Source organism: Astatotilapia calliptera, chromosome 13, assembly GCF_964374335.1.
Source record: "Astatotilapia calliptera chromosome 13, fAstCal68.1, whole genome shotgun sequence".
Classification (NCBI taxonomy): Eukaryota; Metazoa; Chordata; class Actinopteri; order Cichliformes; family Cichlidae; genus Astatotilapia; species Astatotilapia calliptera.
Window position 1 is genome coordinate 21475324 of NC_137434.1, and position 17103 is coordinate 21492426.

The window sequence follows — 17103 nt, forward strand, 5'->3', positions numbered from 1 at the left end:
AAAATCAACTTACAGAGCCTGATGGAAAACAGGCAAATGTCTGTGTCCGTCATGAGAGATGGTGTGTTTTAATAATAACTCTAATAATAAAAGTATATTCACACACACACACACACACACACACACACACACACACACACACACACACACACACACACACACACACACACACACACACACACTTTTTATTTGAATTCTTGGATCGTAGAACAAGCCAAGATGGTTGGTGTGATGAAATGGATGACTATAGGAAAAAGAGCAGTTTAATTCCAGAGCTCCAGTAGAGGGCACCCAAATACCTGGCACCTAATTGACAAGTAGTTAATCCCTGTGACCACAGCTTTCAGGGGTTTACGTACAGATGAGTATCTGCCCTGCATGTAAGTTCATTTAATTCACCTCCTGAACCAAGAAATAACGTTTAACTTCAGGGCTTTGAACCAAAGAATAAAGATTGGGAAGTGACGATACAAAACCAAAAGACAAGTGGACAGCTTCGATGGAATATTTCCTCTAGCAAAAACCCCCCAAAGGACCTTTAAGATATCTGATAAAAAGGTTTACCAAGTTTTGATTCTCATGGACACATATCCTAGAGGGTCCTCGCTGGTAATAAGTTAGCCACAACTGTTACGTGCGATAAATAAACATTTACAGAAAATAAACTGTCAGGACAACAGTTTTCCTTGTTCTGAAATTGACTGCCTAAATATAGGTGATTTGAAAAGGGGCATTTGCATGATGACAGTTTAATTTTAGTTACATTTCTCTACAGCCCTCAACTAAGTAAACACCCAGCACTATTCCAATGAACTAGCTTGTGTTCTAATGTACAGAATATATGATGTTGTGAAAAGAAAATGTTGCAAAATCCAATATATTATTCTGTATAATATATTATATGGTTACTTATGGATATGAAAAGGAGAACACATGTCCTAATAAATCTGATTCTGTGTCTCTGTTCTTTTTCCTTTTGTTTTACTGTCACAACTTGCAAAACAATTGCCAAGTGTTTGGTACATTTTCCAGGACTCAAGAGACAAGTACAATAAGTATACATAAAATTTTCCAGACTGACCCGTTTCACATCTTTCCCAAATGTCTCGCTGTAGCTGGTCCCAAGAATCTCAAACTGTACATGAGAATTAGAGCCTTCGGCACGGAAATCCATCAGTCCAGTCAGGCCACTTATCCGCCCCTGTTGAAACAACAGCTGAATGTATTAAATGTGTGAGATGTTATGAAAAAGAAAGGGAAGAAGCAGCGGTAAGTCCTGTAAGGTGTGTGCTTGTGTCTACGATCTAGGCAAGTTTACAGGTATTGGAAAAAAAATAATAACAATAACAACAAATAGCCTACACATATTCTATTACACAAAATAAATATCTTTGCACATAATATTTTCATCAAAATTTAGTTACATTAAACAATTGGTTTATTTGATTAACTTGCTTTATAGAATAGGCTCTGTAGAGGAAAAAATCAACTACTTTTAAAATAAAAAGTCGTTTAACGAAAGCTCAGATGGAGCTTTGTTGCACAGAACTGTATAAATTTAGAGTTTTGTTTACCATCCTTCATTCCATAAAATGTATGCAACTTCTAAGATGATAAGCCTTAACCTATGAATTCCATTCCACAAGACCTTTAGGTACAGTAGGAGGTTATCAAAAACAATTTAGAAAAGTTCAGCCAAACGTTGAGTTGTTGTGAAGCACTAACCAGTCAAAACGCTGTATGCATTTTAGAAAGAAGCTTAAAGTGTAAGAGAAAATTTAGTTCACTTAAATCATGTCATATGAATGACATAACATAACAATATGATAGCCGCTACAATGAACACCATTTTTCTTTGCCGTTTTGTCATGCTCAACTTGGTCATTTCCTCTCACACTTAAGATTAAACCAGCATGACTCTCTGCAACAATGAAAAATTCCATTATCAGATTGAAATGGATGACATCGAGCCACTTTCTGCTATAATACGCCTTATTTCAATGAGGGAACAGAGACGGCTGTACGAGCAAAGGCGTCAAAGCCCAGAATCTTCCACAAAATAAAAACTGGTTTCATTTTAAAAATAACTGAATAGTTCATTGCACCATTCTGTCTTTTGAGTGTAAAAATCCCCTTTATAGATGCTAATGCTTCTCATAAATTCTTCATTATGCATTTCAGACTCTTAGTCATATGTGACAAAAAATACTCCATAAACAACTGCTATTAGAAGAAGAAAAACTAGAAGGAAACAGCAGTGTCTATATTAAAAACAAGCCAAAACCAAACAAAAAGCAACAGTGACTTCAATCCCAAATACCTTTTGAATAGTGTCCAACATAGACCATCCTCCATTCCATGGCTTGGTAGACTTCCTCATGCAGTTAAGGCTGGCCATACTGTGCCACTTCCTGTCCTCAAGCTTCCTATAGAAGGCGTTTGCCAGCATCAATACGCTATCATACAAGTAGAGATTGGACACCTGATGAGGGAAAACAATAAAATAAAATAAAAAAATATTCTTGGTTTCTTCTTTGTGACACAGAACAGCACACAAACTCAGCATACCGCCAAGAAAACAAATATTAGTTTTCAGGACTGCAGGAAATATCACAGTGTCTCGGTGCTGAAACTCAAAGCAGTGGCACACAAGTAAAAAGTATTTGTTTTTCATTCTGGTGAGGTGGGCTGTAAAAAAAGAAAAAGGAAATATTGTTGGTGAATAATAAACTCTTGCTTCTTTTGTCTGACAGTGGGACACCACAATTATACTCCCTTGCAGATGTGCACATGGACATATTATGCTATGCTCTTTTCTGCTTTGGATCCACAGCCATACAAGAAACTGGAGGATGCCCACACATTGCCTCTACGCCTTTTGATGATGACAAGACTTTCGACAGTTGGACCTCTTTTTGGTGATGAAAAGAAGACCGGGTTGCTTACTTCTTTCATGACTGTCCAAATTTATGTTTGCAGGAAGCTTTCTACTTGAGCACTCAAGCTGATTTGCTGAAAAGTGATGGTATTTGACTTTTTCCATTTGTGAAACAATTTCCATGAAACACTCAGGAGGCGAAGGTCATGATGCCACTGCAGTCTGATGCCAAAACAACAATTGTTTCTGCTTCGGTAATCACATGCCTAATGAATTCAGTGTCCCATTCAATTGCAGTGTGTCGTGTGAGGAATCATGTCAAATGCTTGCTGTTATAGTGTGACAGTGGATTTGATAGCTCCTCTAGGTCAAGTCAAGTCAAATCCTCCCACAGCAGAATAGCCAGAGAGGCAATAGTAGCTGCCACTCCAAGCAGCGGCTTCTCTGTGGTAAGACATCATGTAAGTTAACTCCCCAAGGTCACCGAGTCAGAAGCTAAGTCCAGGTGAGATGCAGCTTGATATCTCTGGATTTCTAAGGTTACACCACAGCTGAAGCATTGAAAAAGGGCTTATTAGTACAGTAAAGCACTGTACTTTACTCACTGTTTAACAATTCTGATGAATGCTTAAACGGCCATTACCCGTTATTTAACCCTCTTTCATGTGAATTATTGAGGACTGTGGGTGCACACACCACATGGTTTTGCCATCTGTCTGGAGTACGGATAAAAAGGAATGTGAACATTTCAATAGCGCTACAGGGAGCACAGCCATTTCACTCCAGATGGATGGATTGATCAAAAGTGTGAGAGGTGTAAGGAGCCCCTCTTAACTCTGCATTGAAAGCAATACGTGGCTGGGTGAGTGAGGTTACTTTAAAGACTCAAAGAAGAGAATGACATTGTGTAAGGAAGACAAGAAAGCCAAATGGCGAGTCTTCTACACTGACCCTTCTTGTCACTGATTGAATTTACCTTTCCTCTGGTTGATAAATCCTTAATACGAATCAAAGGCAGCAGAATTTTTAGAGCATACCTTTTACTACAGAAGCCTTTATTAAGCTTGCAGTTTCAGATTTTATTAACAAGTAATGCACTGATTTCGGGTTTACAGTAATTTGGGTTCATTGCCACTTAAATTTATTTGCGTGTTATTAAAACAACCCTTTTCCTTCATTTAAAACAATAATTTGCTCTGTTCTGCCAGTTAGTCTCTAGACACACTAAGCTGCAGTCATTGATATTCATGGGCATTCATGTCCCTCATAATTATCGTACCAAGGGAGTATATATTCTGTTGCATGCATAATCAGTTAGTATTTGTATTCATTGGCACTTGGCAGATGCTTGTACTTTACACTATGGTTGCATGCGTACGCTGTACAGTCACTACAAATACCGGGGAAAATTTGTGTAAGTAATTACGTTCAGATCTTTATACAGGCAATTTGTGGTAAACACAAACCAGAAAAAAACACATCTTGCTTCATTTATCTGTCACTGGTACTGGATGAAGTATATTAAATAAGTTTGTTGGTCTGAAGCACACATTTATTATCTTAAAAGTATCCACAGCAAAATGTATAAGGCAAAAAAATAAAGTTAACAAAAAAGAACAAGCATGAACTTGCTATCAGTCTAAAACCCACTGTGACAATGTCCATCACACTGCTACTGTTGTGCATCTTTAAAGGCTCTTAATTAAACACATGTGTTTCGAGCACGCTCAGTATTTTCATTGACAATGAAGGTTTAAGAGCAGAGATTTTTCTTTACCTGTTTTGTTACTTTTTCCTGATTAAAGGAAAAAAATAATAATAAAAGAAACCATCTCCACTAAAATCTGCTGAAATCGACTGCATTCAAATTGACAACAGGTACTTATAACCTTTTACAGTCACCTCAAGCAAACGATAAGGAACCATTTAACACTCCAATATGCCACCAGTATTTGGTCTGGTTGTGCAAAATTACACACTTCATCACACTGAGAAAAAGGAAAAAAATAAGAGTGGTTGTTTATATAAATAAGCACAGCATCAGTATGGGACCTAATAAATGTTTATACACAATATAGTAGAATGTATTCACATGTATGTTTGATTAAGGAATCACGTCAACCTTCCACTGTCTAAATTAAATAATAATTCACATGGCTTCAAATCATATTGCCTTAAGTGCATTTATGCAGTTTTTTATTCACCATTAAAATTTTTATAGATATTTTGTAGAATACCTGATATTGATAAGAATCTTCAGAGTCCTGATTTATGGAGCCAGGCATTAGTATAATAGTCCTTTAACTTACTCTAAAGAGTATTTTTTTTTAAATTTTGTTTGTCATATTAAACAAGACTAAAAAAAAAAGTTAATAGATTGTACTGCATTTGTTAAACGGTAACGTGCAGGTCAATATAGTCTGAGTGACAATCTTGTAAGGCTTCAAAAGTACATATTTCAGTATATTTTACCTCCAGGGACTGTAGATAGCCTTCCTGAGGGTCACAGAGCAGAGACGAGATGCGATGATTGTTCCTCATACAGCGAACATTGGTATCCCTCCACAACGGGAAGATCTGACGAATGATGGTCATTCGCCCCAGAGAGCTGTGAACTAACTCCATGATGTCTGCATCGCTCACCTCCTAAAGGTGAAAATGACAAAGCAGTTTAATTCCCCCTTTCCACTGAATACAAGTTATGAAAAGTCACATATTGTATTAGATTGTGACATTTGCACAATGTGAAATAATGAGATAAACTGTGGATTTTAGTGGAAATTTGAATAAGATAGAACTTTGGAGGGGCTTGACTTAAAAATGGATAAATGGTGAGGCTGAAATGTAAACTTATTTGGTCATCTTCATTTTAAGAATGTCAATTTTCTGTATCAATTTATAAATGTTTAATGTTTAACCAAAGCTTAATTCATCAAATACGTCTGTTAAATAAACAGAATTAATTAAGTTAATGTTTTTTTTTATTAAAAAAAACACAAAATATTTTAATAATTGTAGTCATTTCAAGATTTAAACACCTTTTTTAGCAATTAAAGACAGACTTCATTTTCTACAAAGCCTTCTTGTTTTGCCATTACAGAGTCAAATCAATGATCATTTGAAGTATATCCATCACAATAATAGTTCAGGTGACCCTTGGTCCTCTTCTATGGGGGATACTTGTGTGAAGCATCAGATCAATATTCATGAGACACTGAGCTGCCTACTAGTTTTCAGAGCCAGACAATCGTCAATGCTGAGGCAGACAATGAGTCTCCGGGGAAACACTGAGTTCATATGCCATCTGACAATAAAGCTGTGAGGTTTTGTCGGGTCAAGACTCAAGTATCCCCAGGTCCCTCACCAAACACCCCTCAATACATGCTCTTTATCAGTTTTCCTAATCAGACATTTTGATCTACCTCTTTTGCATTGACCTCCCTAAATTATTTTTCTCCTGCTGGTTTCTGTCCAGACTCAGTGTTCATTTCTCAGGGACTCTGTCATTGTATAGGCCCTTTCTTCTTTCAGCCTAATGTGGTTTTCAATCTCTTATTATCTTCCCATCACTCCTAATAAGTCTTTCTTTGTACCTTTACCTTACTTTACCTGACCATCAGTCTTGTTCCTTCACTACAAATTGTCAGTCCAAATCTGCCTTTTTACAAACTGCCTTTTGCTTTTCAACACTGTTCTTCTTACATATACCTTAAGTCAAAAACACATATTGTAAAAACGCAATGTGGTGAGCACGCTGAACTTTTTTCTTTTGTCAATTTCCCAAATATCTTTTGTCTCATTGGTGATTCTAGCTCATCTATTTCTTTCCTATGACTCTTTTTTTTCAGACTCTTCACAGCCAGACAAGTGGAACTGATGAATATTCACGAGTTGCCAGGACACTTTAATCGGGCAAATTATGGTTCACAACATGGTTCACAGAAATGAGCTCTCCCATCCAAGTTAATAACTTTTAGTGTCACCTAGTCCAAGTATTCTGTCACCATCACATGTGACATTTATGTCATAACCTGACCTGGCTGTGACATTTCCCAATAGGACATGGCTCATGAAACATGTGCCTTTTAAACTTTGAGGAGAGATATTACACATATTTCAAGCAAGCGGACCGCAATGGTCATCTGAGGGATGGATTGAACCGTTAGAAGGGTTATTAATCTCAATGGGCCACTCTATGTGATTATAGTAGCCTGTAAGTCAAATTGCAATATTAATTCTGATGAAAAAAGATAATATACAAACTACTTTTAAACTCTACAGGTGTCACAAAATTACTTCAAGTTGTTAAAGCCCCTTCAAAATAACCCTATTAAATATTAGAAAAAGGGAATAAAGTATAGCAATGTTTCAACGACCAAAACATATTAATCAAATCAAGTCTATCTGACAGAAAGCCTAAATTATCCTCTTTGTGCTGCTCATTCTATGTTATTAATCCCTCACTAGAAATATATAAAAATTATAGCATTAATCTGACAATCATTTAATTAACAGTTAAGGTGCTCTTTTAAAGCTGCGGGTGACTAAGCTAAGAGGAAATAGGAGTTAGACATGAAGCGCAAAGCCCCGTGGTTATGATATTTTGAGGTGTTCTCGTCAATGAACACGCACACCTTTTTATGTCCTTTGAATACATATTTGAGGGAGAACAGCTCTCAGTAGCTAGACAGACAATAATATTATTATATTATGAAATGATCTAGTGATATACATGAATCATTGCTGCCCTGCGGTCATTTTATATTAGAAAAATAAAGGTAAACATCAGGAACACTGAAATCCAAAGAAGTCTTTGCTTATCTGTTACACATTGACCGATGTTATCAGAAACGGAGATTTCAATACATAAACATCTTCTTCTTATACATCAAAAAGAAGATATGATGATACTGTTGAGAAAATTGTACAAAATTGAAGATTTTCTAAATTAGATACAATCCTGTCCTCCAAAAGCTGATCGTTAACTGTGATACCTGGAATCACACCAAATACTGTACTTTCACAAAGAAATAACTTATTTACTTGTGACAGCGACGAGAAACATATTACATTTATTTTCATTTATTTGAAAAATCATATGTAATCAAGCAAGCAGCATTACGATTATTTATTAACAATGTCAAGGACCGAATAACATTAGATATGTTATTATTTTAGGGTCACTATGTAGAGGGAATAATGTGGATAACATACAGTAGCTGTGCTTCAGTTAACTGCAGCAGTTTGTGAAGATCTAAGAGTTAAATCTTCAAATTGGTAAATTAGACCAATGATAACTAAACAAGGGTTATATTAGGCTTTATTAATAATGATTTCAAGCGCTGGCAGCAAAAAGTGATTTGCTAAATAAACCACAACAGCTTATTTAATGACACTGTATCACTTCCTCAAGTAGATGAAAGCAGTTATTATTTTAAGCTGAGACATACCAACAAAGTTTTTTTTTTACTTTTTCAAAATAGTCGAGGATGCAAACACTAGGGCATCCTATGGTTGGACACATCATGTCATTTCTGCAGCTTTGGTGAGGAGTTATGGAAGCAGAGATTGCTTGAGTCATTATTGCATCTTTGCATGAGTTATTATTTAATGGTATAGTAATTCCATTAAAAAGGCTGATTAATTAGAATAGGTTATCAGAAATGTGACATAAGGTGGGATGATATGTAAAGAGTAACAACGATGTATTTATTAATCTACTGTTTTGTTTTTTCATTATCATTTTTTTTATAGGGTAGCACAGCTGTGTGAGCAATCCCATTACACAGACCATTGTTCACAAGGCCAGTAGGCCAAACTATAGGCACAGTGCAAGCCGGAATCATCACTTGTGGTAGTGCACGTTTCATTGCTATGATGGAACTTAAATTGCAGCCTGGAGGTGCTGTGTGTCTGTATGTAATTTCAACTGCCCATTTATTAACCCTGATGACATAAAACGTCTGTGGCTGTAACTGCTGTAACATTTAGATAAGGTACTTCATAAGGGAGGTCTCTTGTCTGGGGTCCTTTAGATTTATGACCATGGCACTGGATGTCTCCTGTAGTTACCATTTCTGGGTTAATAGATAATTTTTTGACATCCCAATTAGGTTTCTGCATGGATGCTCAACATGCTTAATGGTAAAAAGAGCTATAACATAAAATAGATACATACATTATTATATAGCCTTTTGTACGAGAAATCTAATATTTGAAAATGTCTAACCAGGTCGGAAATTCAATAAATACAACCTGAGGTGAACAATAACGTGTCATTATTTAACAAAGATGAAGCCGAAATGCACAAACAGTGTGTGAAAAACAAAGTATAGTCGGTCATTCAAAAGCTTGTGCAATCAATCAGCATCATTTTCTGTCTGACTTTATCAATGCCTCACATCATTGTGGAGAGATTTTGGTCCTCTTTTATCTCTTTATGACATAGTTTGAGTTCGTTGAAGTTAGCAGGCATTCATTTATGCACAGTACTTTTAAGGTCCTGCAACAACATCTCAATCAGGCTGAGGTCTGAACTTTGACCGGGGCATTGCAATACGTCAATTTAAAAAAAAAAAAAAGTGATAAAAATGTAATTCATTTGTAGATACGGTGCTGTGGTTGGGGTCATTGTCCTGACGTATGAACCAATTTTGCCCAAGCTTTAGCTGTCAGACAGATGGCCTCACATCTGACTCTAGAGCAGTTTAGTATACAAAAAAAGTTAATGAGCCACTTAATGACTGAGAGGTGCCCAAGTCCTGTGGCTGTAAAGCAATCCCCAATCACCCTCTGACATTAGGATGAATTTGCCTGTGGAATTGCCTTGATTGCCTTGTTTTTCACAATGATCCTTCCTACTTTAGAACTTAAAACCCATCCCAGGTTTATGGGATTAATCAACCCCTTCTCAAGGACGACTGTAGATATCTTTCGTCTTTGCCATAATGCTAAAACATACCAAAACTTATTTTGTCCTAGAGGTGATCACACTTGCTGATCATAAATTAAGTGGATGCATTTGATTAAAAACACTCATCTGCTGCTTTCCCTCTCTATGCATGTGCAGTAAGAGTATACTTAGTTTGCACACACTGTTTCTGCATTGTGGCTTAATTTCCGTTAATTAAATAATGACATGGTGTAGTAGTTCATATTTTGTATTTTTAAGTTGTATTTGACTAATTTTAGGACCTGCTGAAAAATAGATTTTATTTATTCTGCCATGATACATTAAACCTTAGAATTTGAAAAGGGTATATTTTGTACCATAACTGTATATTTTTTATGTTGCAAGTGGCCTCTTTGGTAATCCACCTCCCAATCTCACAATCTTATGTGGTGGTGATTATGTCCTTAGAATAGAGTTTCCATCTCAGTTGCTTGATAGGCAGCTACTCGAGACATCAGTCACATTATGACTGTCTTCCCTGAATCTGTCTGTCACAGCAGGCACAACCACCTAATCCATCAAACATTCTCAAGTGTCACCATCTTGGCCTTTGAAGGTAGAAAAAAAAAGAAACAACGACAAATCCTCCCAGGATGCACAATCCATTTGAGTCGACTAGACGGTGTCTGAGGCAGACAGCCTTCGGTGTGCTAGCAGCTGGAGAAACCTGGTTTAGTGGGTGGTTTAGCGAGACACCAATGCCTATCATCTCTTTGCCCTCGTGCTCACATCAAGTCCTATTGCACTTCTTGCACAACAATTTCAAAGCTTTTCACTTTTTTTCTCTTGAAAGATTATGTTGTTAGTTCATTTGTGTTTTCAGCAACTTCCTTCATCCCAAGGGCTCATGATCTCTGTGCCATTCAAACCCACTCAGCTGGCTGGAAAACACAGTCTAATCTAGAAACATTTGCAATTGAAGGATGGGCATATTTGGCTTCTCATTTGTAAAGATGTGATTAATTTTATTGTGCTATACAATACAATTCAAATCTTTAATTTTGATTGTTGTGAAAACCCAACAAGTAATCTGAAGATGGTCAACTTGGAGTGTAGAAAGGCAACTTTGTAGAATTTTTAAAAAAAAGAAACACATTAATTAATGACAAAAACAAGTACTTGTGGTGGCAACGATTATAATTTCTGTGTCTACGACTCTTAAAATTCTGCATTGCAAACCAGGGATATCAAAAAATTCTCCCTGCAAGCTTCTATTGCATTTTATGATTGACAGATTACATTCTTTGTGCCACATGCTCTTTGACTGTGTGAGGTCTAAAGCCTGGCAGAAGCATGAGTAGCTGATGGAGGCGGGCAAGCAGCGGTGAGCCTTATGATCACCTGGTTAAAATGTATGCCACAACTCTGTCATGACCAGCTGAATAGTACCAACTGTCTGCAGGGACTGATGGTGCATTCAGAGGAAAGATGTAACAGGCCTCTGTTATTTCCCCGCAGGATTTTGTGATTGCATCTAGTCAGGCTAAAAGGATTTTCAGATTTTGAGAGCAGGAAACAGTATCTAGATATACTGTACCCATGTAGCAATGAGGATTACAGAATTCACCTGCAGCTGCTGAAAAAAGTGATCCCTAACAGATGCAGTTTTTTAAAATTACTTTGTTTCACTTCTCACGCGTATGAATGAATTAAAAAAAAAAAGAAGAGTGCACAATCTTTCTGCCATAAGCCATGTAAGGAACTTCACAGAAATCTAATCTCAGGCTAATGGAAACAAATTAGCTTTGCACCTTCCTTTAAATCCCTTCCCCCTTTCGAGATAACCAGGCAATGCGGGTAAATCATTTACACATTGATACATACCTAGATTCAATTTGCAAGGGATTTTTGTGTTGTGTTGTTGCGAACAGTGTAAGATGAGGGAAAACAGGATTTAAGAAAATGATGGACTTGATAGCAGCTCAGAGTTTTCATGTGATTGTTATATAAATGAGAAGTCTTTGGAGGCCAAGAGCTGGGGGAAGCCCCCCCCCCAAACAAAAAAAGAGCTGTCAACAGTGGTAATTGAATTTGTTTTGGTTGAATTTGCAACATGTCTGTGTTATTCTCATTTCAAGGTGATCTTCAGCTTTATGGGCAGTTTATCTTGAGTGATTATATGAAAAGCATGGAAGGTGGAAGCGAGAAGAGAAAACAATAAACAAAAAATACTGGGAGTGTGGCAGGGATAGAGTGGAAAAAACAATCCTTACTGTGTTGCAACAAAAGGGAGAGGGAATGGAAAATTATGTTGTGAGAAAGGGATATAGAAAAACGAGTGAAAAAATCAAATGATATATTTCATAGTTCAAAGACAAAAACAGGCAAATTGGTCTTTTTTTAAAACACATCCCACAGAGACATAAGTCTGCAGTAAGCCGCATCATATCCACCATTAAGTGAATGCAGGAGAAATTAACATGCCATTAGTTCATACTATTCCAGAGTCAGATGCAATTAAAGCTAATGTGTGTGGAGTTCTGTACTAATTGACTGAGAGCTATGCGTGAGTTTGGTTGTGAATACTGCTTCAAATTGCAGCTCCCATCACATCCTCATGTTGAGACTACAAAAGCATGTCTGATAATATGAATGGGATAATATGAGCTGCCAGATGCAGAAATGGTTTAAAAGAACTCCTGCTCTCATTAGCTGTCGTAAGTCAATACTTTAGTTATGTTAATGCTGAAACGCATGGTCAAAATGCGACAAGGTCATTATTTTCATAAAAGCTCATTATAGTCTAAAATTGGGTAATTTAGGCTGCCAAATAACAGAAGGTTTTCAACACACTAAGCCTCATTAACTTTTGCAAATCAATATTCAAGCTACAAATATCCTGCACTTTGAATTTTTAACTAAAGCATAAATGATAAGTGTTTTATTCTAGTTGGTTGGTCTAATGTGTAGTGCATCCAAAACGCATTTTCAGCCTTTATATTACGAGTTATTTGCCAAACAATTAAAAAAACCCAAAAAAACAGCTTTTCTCTCTCGACCTCAGTATCACAATCTCTGTAGAAACGTTGCCTAAATAATGTGGCTGTCAGGGGAGCGTAGATACATTTATCACGGTCTGCGGATTATGAATCAATATGTGTCATGTTTTGGATTCCAGTGAAATGTTTCAACAAGTCAGGGGGTGATGTTTTATTAAAATTCATTGATACCCCCTTGAAAACGAGATGATGCATGGTATTAAAAAAGTTTAAAGACACATAAAATGGACACTGATATGCATGTCCCTGTGTGTATGTGTGTTGTATAGGAATTTCTTTCACTTATGTATTAATCACGTTATTGTAATGCCTTGGTGCCACTGGATTTTAACATGTCTTACACTCATACTTAAGACAAATGGTAGGGGGTGTAGTAAGGATGTTGGGGGAAACAGGAACTCCAGAGGACCAGTCTTTTGTCTCTTTGAGGACTCTGGGAAGTAGCAAGGGAGTGTGAACCTTAAGGTGTGAAACAGCTGTGTACTGCCTCTTGTTCCTGGAGAAGGTATTTAACTGAGGGCCATGTTAGGCTCAGTGAGACTCTGCTGACCCTGCCCCGCGGTCATGCAGGGGCTCCATCAAGCTTGGTTGTCTGTTTTTTGTGTGCTTTGGATTAAAGAATGTTAGCTACCGCTCACCGCTCGTCTGCAGGCTTTATTTAAGTGGAAAACGTCCACAACAGTGTGTACTGTAAGCGCTAGAGGTGGAGCTGCTGGGCACAGTAAGCCTAATATTTCAGGTCAATTATCTGGGAGAAACCTTCTATTTAACATCTTTCAACCACAGCTTGTTCGTAGTGCCGCTCCCACCCTCCATGCTACGACATCTCCAAATAATTGTGAATCAACTCAAGTGCAATCCTGGGCACTAAAGCTAAAGAGGCCACTTTTCTGTATTCACAAAGTGAACCTGAGAATTTTGGTACCACAGACACTTAGCCTTTTTAGGTCAAGGCGTGCAGAGCAATGGTACGGTGATGGGAAAGAAAGACAAAACCTAAAGTGCCCATGCAAAGCTCATTTACAGGTTTGTTATTTTTCCTATGGATTTTTACTAGAACAGCTTTTAATACCAAGGCACCACCTCTTTTCACATGCTATCTGAAGCATTAACTGCTTTAATGTGTATATAGCTGTATTAAAGTACTGTGCAGGTCAGGCAATCACATAGCATGGTAGCTTTGGCCACATTAGCATAGCAGTGAAGATATAGGAACTTTACTTTGTTGTGTGAACATTACCATCAGAATAAAAGTATTCCCCTTCAGTTTCTGAGAGGCCGGGAATACAAGAACACTCTTCTATTTACTCTTACAGTCAACAGAACATTTGGTGTGCTTTGCTCACAGCTAATACATTTCAGAGCTAGCAGAAGCTGCAGCTGTCTGCATCTGGATTCAACTGAGGCAGCTGCTCATTCTTTGAATGTGTGGCAAACTAGCTGCTAGGTGGGCATTATGCCAGCGGGTTACACAGTGACATAGAGATCTAACGGAAAATGGCCCAGACTACAAATAAGGAGTTTCAGGTACTTTGGAGGCAGTGGAAAAGAATTACCTCATTTGGTGTGGACTTTAGAGCTTCACAAAAAGCTATATAACTGAATATATGTTACAGGAAAAACATAATGTAGGGACTTTTAAGCGAGAACAGTTATACAATATCAAATAAAGGCCTAGTCCCTCAGGCACTCAGGATTAAATCAAATGATGTGCTGCTTATTTAACTCTATATGAAAGCGTAGTGAAGGCCTCATAGGTCTCACATGCCTTGGGAGCATGTGAGAGTGCTGAAAGAGGCATACTGACATGAAGGTCTAAATTCACTCAGGTGCATGCAAGTGTGTTTTGGCCTCACCTCATTGGCATAGACCCAGTGGCTGTCCTTGGATGCCAGGTTTGTTTCCACAGCCTGCAGTGATAAATTAAAGGAGAAAGAGAGAGGAGAAACAGAAAGAGGAGGACAATTGAGGAACCAAGTGCACAAATTCATTGAGATCACACAGTAGTCCATGTAAGTCTCTTCTCAGGTGTCTCTGGAGCTTAATTTGTAAATCAAGACATCCTCAAACACAGAGAGGCTGCAGGTCCAGTGTGCAGAGAATACAACTAAACCACACAGCCTGTAGCACATTGGAGCAACCAAGCTTTTTAAATAGTGCTGTGCTGTATTTTTACATTGGATGTGAGAATGAAGCCTGCAGTACAAATGCACATAATTTGCCCACTGCAATGGGACCTCTTTCAATTGCCATAATAATTTCACATTCCCTTTTAAAACACAATAATGACACAAAAAGGGAGCTCGTGGAAGTAGGTGTCATTGTTGGATAGAAATGCATTACCATGAGATCTTGTGGCACCAAAGGGAGACTAGAGGGGTAATGAGTTGAGCAAATAATGATGTAAGCATCATATGTAATGTCGTGTTAATGCTCAGACAGAAAGACAACCAATAAACAATTTCAAATATCATATTCTCGTTATATATTTTACTTAGATGGAGCCACAGTTTTTCTCATTTATTTTGAAACTATGTTGATTTTCCAAAAGGGCAGATGCTGCATTGAAAGCACGCAGCTTTTTGCCACAGTGCAACAGTATTTAAATTTTACAGATAGTCAAACGTCAAGTGGTAGAAACCTTATTTAGCTTCGATGCATAATGGTTGCTTTGTGACTTTTTCCATTTTATTCACACTGAATGGAATCAGCTGAATACAAGGGCGCACGTCTACATGTATTAATCTTTCCTCTTACCCTGCTGCTCTGCAGTCACAACAATACGTTCTCTGCCTGAAGTCTAAATGGAGTAACCAATATGCACAGCAAAGAAGACTGCTGTTAAGGTAGTTAGAGCACAAGGAAAGTGTAACCTGCAGTTAGTGATGTGTATGTAAAAACAAAGAACCACCTAAAATCTCTGGGAAAGATGAAAATGACTATTCTTATGAATAATGAAGTCCCTCCATCGGTCACAAGTCTGAACACATCTGTCTTGCTTAACACATCACTGTATGCGCTCTTCTGCCAATTGATGTCATTAGTTTTTAAAGCAGAAGACCGATGCTTGAACATATAAAAGATTGAGCCCTGTGGTTTTACTAAACAACACCATGCTCATCAATAATAGGCGGTGCAGTGTACAGCTTCAAAAGCTGCTAATCAATCTTAAAACCTTGGAAGCCTCATGATTTTATTTTAATGTTCCTCTCATTGCCAAATTGATCTCATCAGACTGTAAGAGGACCATACCAGCACACAAGAAATATTTACCTCCATGACTAAAATACTTAAAATGAAAAAGTGGGGCCATATGCCTTAAAAAATTACCTTGAAATCCAAATGGGTATGCCAACATTATCAATGAATGCCACAAAACACCAGACATATGGCGGGTGCAATGGTCCACTGGAGAGTTATGTAGAAAAATAGTGCTTCTAATCACTTTAAGTGTTTAGTTTCCTGTTTGACTACATATATGAAGCTTTTTCCTCAAAAATGTTCATATTTTCACATATAAAATGGTAAACTTTACCCTGTTTACTGTAGATGTGCTGGTCACTGACAATTTAATATTCAGATCAAGACAATTCAGATCGTTGTTACTATTGGACACTGCACATTAAATGGGACTAAACGAGGATCAAGAATTAAACTATTTATAGTTATAAACATTCAGAAGGTTGGTACAGTTTTCTAATTACACATTTCACATGATGGTGATGAGGGCAGAAAAAAAGTAAATGCTTTCTATTGTGTTGCTAAACCTTCAAGCAAAACAGTGGAGGGTATGTGTGCATGTGTTGTACAGTAGATCGCATGAGTGGAACAAAGCAACATCAGCAACAGTGTTCAAGGTTGAGCTGATGGGACCGCATTAGATTACAAAAATGACCAAAAAGAAGAAGGTTATAGCTGAGATTGCGTGAACTAAGTTATGGAGATTTTGAAAATAAACCTTGAATAGTGTTATTTCTGAAAAAAAATGTAAATAAATGTTTATGTGAAAAGGATTCAATGCAGGTTAGTTTTAGTATCTCAGCAGTGTTTTTTTCAAATGGCTCAAATGACGTATTATTGTTTTTTTTACATGGATATTACATATAATACATAAAATTTAAACATCACTTCACAAAAGAGAAGGGCAGTCTAATTTAATTGAGAAACAACTTCAGCATAACTTCTACAATAACTTCATCATCAATAAAACATTGGCGAAGACACACAATTCAGTGTTAATCTCAAGGTTAAATGCTTAAAAAAAACATGCGCAC

The 17103-nt window shown here is 37.3% G+C and overlaps 1 protein-coding gene across 5 annotated transcripts in view; it reads right to left on the bottom strand.

Annotated features, from left to right (window-relative positions):
• grid1a (glutamate receptor, ionotropic, delta 1a) overlaps positions 1 to 17103 on the bottom strand; it is a 282018-nt gene that overhangs the window by 29894 nt on the left and 235021 nt on the right. For all 5 annotated transcript variants that reach the window (XM_026189417.2, XM_080288038.1, XM_026189415.2 and 2 more), the window contains exons 5-8: positions 14686 to 14739; positions 5351 to 5524; positions 2321 to 2482; positions 1082 to 1201 (exon numbers count right to left, since the gene is read on the bottom strand). In XM_026189417.2, coding sequence (XP_026045202.1) covers positions 1082 to 1201; positions 2321 to 2482; positions 5351 to 5524; positions 14686 to 14739 — 510 coding nt within the window. The remainder of the gene's footprint in view (positions 1 to 1081; positions 1202 to 2320; positions 2483 to 5350; positions 5525 to 14685; positions 14740 to 17103) is intronic.